This window comes from Strongylocentrotus purpuratus, unplaced genomic scaffold, assembly GCF_000002235.5.
Source record: "Strongylocentrotus purpuratus isolate Spur 01 unplaced genomic scaffold, Spur_5.0 spur5_scaffold_12, whole genome shotgun sequence".
NCBI classification, from domain to species: Eukaryota; Metazoa; Echinodermata; class Echinoidea; order Camarodonta; family Strongylocentrotidae; genus Strongylocentrotus; species Strongylocentrotus purpuratus.
This window is the reverse complement of record NW_022145597.1, coordinates 31,993,873-32,001,829: the sequence shown is the minus strand read 5'-3', so window position 1 is coordinate 32,001,829 and position 7,957 is coordinate 31,993,873. Positions and strand designations below refer to the sequence as shown.

The window sequence follows — 7,957 nt, the reverse complement described above, 5'->3', positions numbered from 1 at the left end:
GTGATGGGATCAAAAATAACACCAATGATAATTAGTTAGAGAAATCAGAGAAATGAGAATAAGATTTGCATAATGGTAATACAAGAGGCAAACAATAGGCATCCCAAGAGGGGGAGAATGACCTCTTCCTAAAACTGAAAATCTGGTGCTGTTAGCAGAAAATTTAAATGTTTTGAGCCAGGTTTGCAAATAGATGTATTTTGTTTTCAGGGGAAGGATTTTCTTTTTTTCGCTTATTCACAAACTTGGAGGGGGGCTGGGGGCTATCTTGTCAGCTAATTCAGTACGTCACCCCCTCCCCTACCAGGTCAAAGTGGTCTAGTGATGCCAGTCTGTAATGGTGAATAACGATGTGATGAAGCAAGTCTTGATATAACCAGCTACAGGGAGTAAATAAATATAGTAGCTTAACTTGCTTTCAAATTACGCACAGAATTCACTTGCTTTTACATGCACATGTTGTATAGATAGTGTAAACTCACCTCATGTGAGATACAGAATCAAGACTCACTACACTTGTAAAAGCACCCAACAAAGACACTTAAGCCTTGTTCACATACAACTTATAAACCGTTTAATAGAGCGTTGTGGAAAACTTATACATGTACATATATATATATATATATATATATGTATAGGTATACAAAATTAATAATGTGGGAGGGGGGAGAAAAAAGCTGCAGACCTGCCAACCTCTGGAGTTCAAAAACTGCATTCTTAAATCCCATAAGTTGTATTTTAAATAAACACAGAGTGTTACGCGGATCAATGTCTCTTACAATTCCTACATATAGGAAGAATTTTTTTAATGGAACATTAGTTGAATATGCATGATTTCGATGAACCAATGAACATCTCCAAATTGCTAATGTGAGATGCTTGTAGGATACTTTACAAGAGAGAATGGGCATTTTGCCTTTTTGTTTTGTTTTGTTTTTGAAAATCTTACTGTCGTATTTGCTTTCTAAAAATCGTACTGGTTGGCAGGTCTTTAGCTGGCGCTACAAAGGCATTAATGTAATTTCTCATCTCATCTGTGATGTCTCAGATACTGGTATGTCAAGCGACCAACACCCTGACGTCTTGGTTTTCTTCTCCCCTTTTCTTTTTTGCTGGGTTATTTTTTCTAGGTGGTTTAAAGGTTCTCGATTTCTCAGTCCACTCTTAAAAGTGGACATCACAAGTTTACTCCATTGCAGACTCTTTGGGGCATAAATCTATGCTTCACCACATTCATGAAAAACAAAGAGAATCAATTCTTACCAAACAATCTTACCTTTGTAACATTTAAAACGATATGATGCAAAATCTGACAAAAGTGTAGTGGGCTGATATTAAGACAGGCATTTTCTCAAATTAACTTTGTAGAGAACGACAAGATTCATGGGAGGTTTCTGATTTGCATTCCCAAATGAGAAAACAAATGAAGGAGAGTTTCTTTTAAAATGTGACTTAGTAACCAAGGATCCCGTTGCTTCAACTTTGCAATATTCCACATTAGATTCTCGCTCTATGTATCGACACAAAAAACAAACAAAAAATGTTAAAAAGTACCTCTTAAGGCCTGTTCAGATATGACCAGGGACCTGTTTCACAAAGCCTTTTTTCAATGTCAAATGACAAATATCAGTGACAAATCTGCTGATAACCAATCAGTAGCAAGGATTTCAGTTGCTTATAACAAAAACTGTCATTTGTCACTAATGACAAGTTTTGTGAAACAGGTCCCAGGTAAACCTCCGCAATGAGTAAATAAATGGCAACTGAGTAAAACACATGTTGACTTAGCTCTGCGTTGCAAGATACAGTAATGTGAAGTGTATTACACTTTATGACATCAGAAAAATGAGGGAAAAAATGCTGCGGTGTAACGATGCATATCTGAACAAGACTTACGTTATATATGCCATAAAGACCATTGAAGTGGGGGGTATATTTATCGCAATCATTCTGTCATTTTGGTAAAAAATATAATTATCAATAGTACAATGCCTTCCCTTCCCTCTATTAAATATCTGCAAGTAAATAGTCCCTTTCAAACGATGAGTGACTGTGCAATCAGATGAAAATATAACATCAAAATATTCATCGTCAGTGAAAGTAGAAGAAATAAAATAATCGCTCGCGTTTCTGTTGAATATCCGACAAGATCTCGCAATCCTTTCTGCTTGCTTTGAGCGCAGGTATCCATGAGAGGAGCCAGGCAGGACGAAATTCACCTTGTAAGTCAAGAATTCAATTACAATCAACATTTCACAAATTGTTCTCCATCCAGCACGCTTGTTTTTCTTTCTCTCTTTCCACTATCTAACATTCCCCTTAGGAGGGGATACATTGGTTAGTCTCTGTACAAGTCTTGCAGGGTTTATGCAACGTAGTGATATTGGTTGGGGTTGTCCTTGTCACGCTCCATGTAATCCCGATCGATGAGACTCTCTATTCTCTTCTTTAGATCAGACGGCTGAAAGATAGGAAAGAATAAAAAAGAATAGCGTCAGCAACGTGGCATGATTCTCCCACAAATCTAAGGTGCATTTATGTCTATTGATTACGTCTTTCAAACATTAACGATGTACATATTATTTGTCCAATATCAGTCACACTGAAACAAATCTGCTCCTCTAATTTTCTGACTTTCTTTAGAGCAACCTGTTATTATGGTTGGGTTTCCATATAAAGAGATTGGTTTCAAATATGACAAATTCATCCATGTTGGAATGATTTACCACTTAGAATCAGGCAGTCTCCATCAGTTCTTACAGTACACGCCGAAAATCTCCGCAACACAATTTACACGATTCAAAATTTACACGATTCGACTGCTCGCGGGAATCGTGTAACCATTTATTTTTACACGATTCGTTTTTTGCCAATGAAGCGAAATTTGAATCGTGTAAACGTGTAATCGTGTAAAATTACACGATTCCTCAATTTAGGTCGAATCGTGTAATCGTGTAATCTGCCCGCCGAAAATCTCCGCAACACGATTACACGATTCAAAATTTACACGATTCGATTGCTCGCTGGAATTGTGTTACAATTTATTTTCAGTGGTGATGGTGAGCAGGTTAAGGACGTCTAGTTCAGTAAAAGCAAGAAGTTACTTCTTGGTTGAACGAGGACAACGTGGACGATACGAGGGGATAGCGAAGATTACGCTTTCTTTCTCTTGTATATATTTTTAATTGCAGTGTCTTGTCTCTAGTTTTATTATAGAATGTTTGAAAGTTAAAAAAATCAGTCCACTTCCCGAAAAGCACTCTCGGATTTAATCCTCGGTGAGACAAAAAGAAAAAAGCGATGAACGACGAAGGAAGGGGGGAATTTTGTTATTCCTAAGTTGTAAATAAGTAAAAATGATTACAAAATGTAAAGGAGGGCTAACATAATTAAGTATGTTGTGATACTCTTACATTACAAGGCTGTACCAATTAGAATTACCGTTCACCAGCTCATTCGTTACTATGAATATCGTTATACTTTTTTTATTCAATCATTATCCATTTTACAAACCTGGTTTGTAAAAACGCGTCATATGACGCACGAAAACCAATGTTTGTCGACAAACCTCCTTTGTGAATTCGGGCCTTAGACTTTGATCACTTATTGCTTTTTTAGCGTTCCTCATTTTCGTAAATTACCTTTTACAACATTGCATTATTCAGCTATATGTATAAAGAGCTACGGTCAAGGCTTAAGGGCACACTTCCTGTCACATACAAAAGAAGCTTACTCTGAATGTGGCCTGCCATTGACCCTCGCCGGGGACAAAGCCCGTTGCCCTAGCTACAGGCAGAGATCCTTACATAATACCTATTGTTCAGGGGGTTCCCCTTGAACATAGGATCCCCTTGAACAATAGGTATTACATGTACGTAAGTATGTAAGCCACTGGCTACAGAGTGTAGGGAACAGTTGCAAGCCGAGAATGAATAGAATAAGTGAATGGCCAACTGTCTTTGAGTTACGTTTAGCTAGCGGCACAGTGTCCCCCCACTTTTTCAAGTTCCCCCAAAGTGCCCCTTTGCATGTAGGAAAAGTACCTATTTTACTTTGACAAGTGTCCCTATTAATTTGTAAAAGTGACCCTTCCCCTTTTCAACTCTGATAAGTGCTCCTTTTCTTTTGACACACACCCCTTTTCCTTCGACGAGTTCCTATTTTCCTTTACAATAAGTGTCCATTTTCCATTCTCATTAGTGTCCTTTTAATCTCTAGTAAGTATCCCTCTTTAAGTACGAGAAGTGCCCCTCTTCACTTTTGATAAATGCCCCCATCAACTCCGATAAATGCCCCTATTAAAATCTGATCGGTGCCCCTTTTCTTTCAACTAAAGCTTTTTTTATCTCTCTCTCTCTCTCTCTCTCACTCTCTCTCTCTTTCTTTCAATATCTTTCCATTCCTCCATATCTTTCTCGCCTCTCTTTCCCTCATTATGTTCCCCTCTTACCTTATTAATTTGTCTCTTTTCCTCTCCGTTTCATAGCCTTCTCATTTCTGTTAATTTTACTAGGTTTCGCCCTTCTTTTTTTTATCACTCTATTTCACTCTTTCTTTTCTTCCGGTCAACTTTTTAGTTTTCCCTTTTTTCTCTCTTTTTTTCTGTTTATCTTAATCGTGCCTTTCAACCCTCATTTTCCTTTTATATGTTCCCTTCTCCTCGTAGCTATCTTTTTTCCTTCTATTTCATCTATCATGTCTTCCTGTTTCTGACGTTTTCCTACCTTGTCTCACGGATTAGTATACGATACATGTTAGTGGAAAGTGCTGAGGTTTATACACGAATATAAAGTACAGTAATTAACTGATGTACACTGAAGGTAAGTTGTGTATAAAGCAATTGGTGTAAGCAGGATACGATTTAACTATTGTTGCAGCTTGTCGCATCGTTCTACCAATGCTCTTATAACCCTAATAACTATTTACACGATTACACGATTCAGAGCAACATTCTTCAATCATGTAAATTTACACGATTACACAGTTACACGATTGTTACATCTGGTCGAATCATCCGACCAATGCACTTAACTATTTACACGATTACACGATTCAGAGCGACATTCTTCAATCGTGTAAATTTACACGATTACACAGTTACACGATTCAGGTGAATCGTGTAAACCGTGTAATCCTAAAAATAAATCGTGTAATCGTGTTGCAGAGTTTTTCGGCGTGTACTGTACCTTCAGAAAGGCCTTAAAAACACATCTTTTTTGCAATTTGTAGTTGTAAGACTGTTTTTTTTTTCTTCTAATTATATGTATTTATGTAATTTTTATTTTCATTCACTGTAAGCGCTTTGGGCCTTATGGGAAAAGCGCGGTATAAGTAATAATAATAATAATAATAATAATAATAATAATCCCACCCTAGAAGTAATCCAAACACAGCCCTAAAACCTTGTCAGTGCAACTACCTCTATCTGTACCTCTCATCCACTTCCTCCCTAACCCTCATACCACTCCATCTCTCCCATCTCCCTCTCCCCCCCCCCCCCTAAAAAAAAGACAAGCAAAATCCTAAAGATAACACAGTACATTACCATAAAGATAAACTTGAGTTCTGGTAAAAAAAGAAAATGAATTCCGACAGAATCTAACGAAACTTACACTGAATGTTCAAGATTACAAATAAATGTCATGTGCCAAACAATTTTGGAAGAAAATGTATACTGGCTGAGTAATGAGCATAGAAAGATAAGGAAATCAGGGTAGTACTACCCCGACACCATGTGTGTTGTCCCATATACATCTTTCTGTGTAAGTGATTGTTACTTTACAAAGACTCTGCCAAATTTATGATGATTTTGATGACTCCAGAACCTTGCATTACACACCATTACTTACATGCTACATGATCAACTTTTCTGATCCATTCCACACCTTTTCTTTCACAATGCAATCGCATTACCAGAACTCAAGTTTATCTTTAACTAGTATCCTCAGCTGGTTTTTATCTGTGAACTGTTCCCCTATAGTTATAATATAGGATTAGCTCCATTGCAAACCACAGCTACTTGTACATTTCAGAGACAAGGATGTTTGACTTTTTGTGGTTATACCTTTTCAACTGTTATTTGACCATTTAACTTTGACCTTTGAAATTTGGATTACCTTAACTGGAAACCTCAGCTGGTTATAGAGTTCAGAGACTAGTAGATTATGACTAAGCAACTTTTATTTGACCTTTTAACTTTGACCTTTGAAATTTGGATTACCTTAACTGGAAACCTCAGCTGGTTATAGATTTCTTAGACTAGTAGATTATGACTAAGCAACTTTTATTTGACCTTTTAACTTTGACCTTTGAAATTTGGATTACCTTAACTGGAAACCTCAGCTGGTTATAGAGTTCAGAGACTAGTAGATTATGATTAAGCAACTTTTATTTGACCTTTTAACTTTGACCTTTGAAATCTGGATTACCTTAACTGGAAACCTCAGCTGGTTATAGAGTTCAGAGACTAGTAGATTATGACTAAGCAACTTTTATTCAACCTTTCAACTTTGACCTTTGAAATTTGGATTACCTTAACTGGAAACCTCAGCTGGTTATAGAGTTCAGAGACTAGTAGATTATGACTTAGTGACTTGCGCATCTTCATAATCCTGACGATAGCTGCATCAATCTGGTACTGCCGATCCTGGAACACCCTCTCCTGGGTGGTCACCTGCTCCTCCACCTGTATGACAGACAGAAAGACATTGATGTCTAGTTAAAGGGACTTAGTAACATTGTTCAGATGAGAGAAAATGGTGCTAAGGTAGTGACTTCAATGCTAGATGTACGTTTAAAGATAATCTGAAAGTTTGAGTGAAAACGGACCATTATTAAGGATAAAAATTGGGAAAAACTGATCTGATCGATTCCTTAATTCTCCCAACTATATTATTACAATTTATTTACATTTTAGGTGAATATAAATTGTCAAAAAGCATTGAATTGACTCCATATACCATTCCAGACATTTTAAGTGTTGACAGATTTTTTATAGCCTGTTTTATGACTTATTTTCAAGGAAAAACGGTTGGGAAAATTCAAAAATGGTTGGGAGAATTTACTGTTAATCACTGTAAGAGGGTGTTGACCAGTAACACTTTCATAAAAAAAAAAAAATATCTTTGTGGTTTGAGGATTTTTCTCAGGATTTTTCGCATGTTAGAGGGTAAGTACAGTAGAAGGAATATAATAAGTAACATTTCATACAAAAATTACACATTTTTTTCATCAAAGTGTCAAATTTGAAAGAGCATACACTCTATATGACAAAATCATCTTGGTTAGATCAAAATTGGTGCAGAGACGGCTAAAATACAAAAAAAAAATCACCATTTCCATTATTTGTGGGGCCCAACGAATATTCAATAATTTTGAACCAGCCGTTGATAAAACGAGATAGCGCGTTGTACGTTTTATTCCGGCCAATGCCAATGTTCGCTTTTTTGTGTTGGTTATAATTCTTATTATTCTTTTAAATTTAACATTTCCCAATTCTTTCTTTTCAGTTTTATTAATGCTGACCGTTTCTTTCATCTGGACTTGGTTGATCTTGATCCTGAAGAGTTTGTGCTTGAATTCATTGGCAAAGAGGAACTTGTCACCATCCTCAATCTCTCGACCCTGTAAGGAATAGACATAATCTATGTTAAAACAACCGACAGCAACACAATAAATAGTTTTAAGGACAAAAATGGAGAGTAAAAAAAAGGAGAGAGAGAGAAAAAACAGATGGTTAAGTAAAGGTTGTCAAGTGATGGGGAAAAGAAAGAGAAATAGAGTCAGTCAGAGTAACAGACAGGCTGATAAAAAGAGAGAGAGAGAAAGAGAGAGAGAGAAAGGGAGAGATAGAGGGGGAGAGACATAGAGGGAGAGAGAGGGGCACAGAGAGAGAGGCAGAGAGAGAGAGAGAGAGACAAACAGAGAGAGGGAGAGAGACAGAGAGAAACAGAGAGAG

General features: G+C 36.8%; 1 protein-coding gene across 1 annotated transcript in view; it reads right to left on the bottom strand.

Annotated features, from left to right (window-relative positions):
• Positions 1–1,114: 1,114 nt before the first annotated feature.
• LOC592454 (cullin-4A) overlaps positions 1,115–7,957 on the bottom strand; it is a 30,561-nt gene continuing 23,718 nt past the window's right edge. The window contains exons 17-19 of the mRNA XM_030982445.1: positions 7,525–7,623; positions 6,533–6,685; positions 1,115–2,461 (exon numbers count right to left, since the gene is read on the bottom strand). Of these exons, the coding sequence (XP_030838305.1) occupies positions 2,366–2,461; positions 6,533–6,685; positions 7,525–7,623 (348 nt within the window). The 3' untranslated portion in view covers positions 1,115–2,365. The remainder of the gene's footprint in view (positions 2,462–6,532; positions 6,686–7,524; positions 7,624–7,957) is intronic.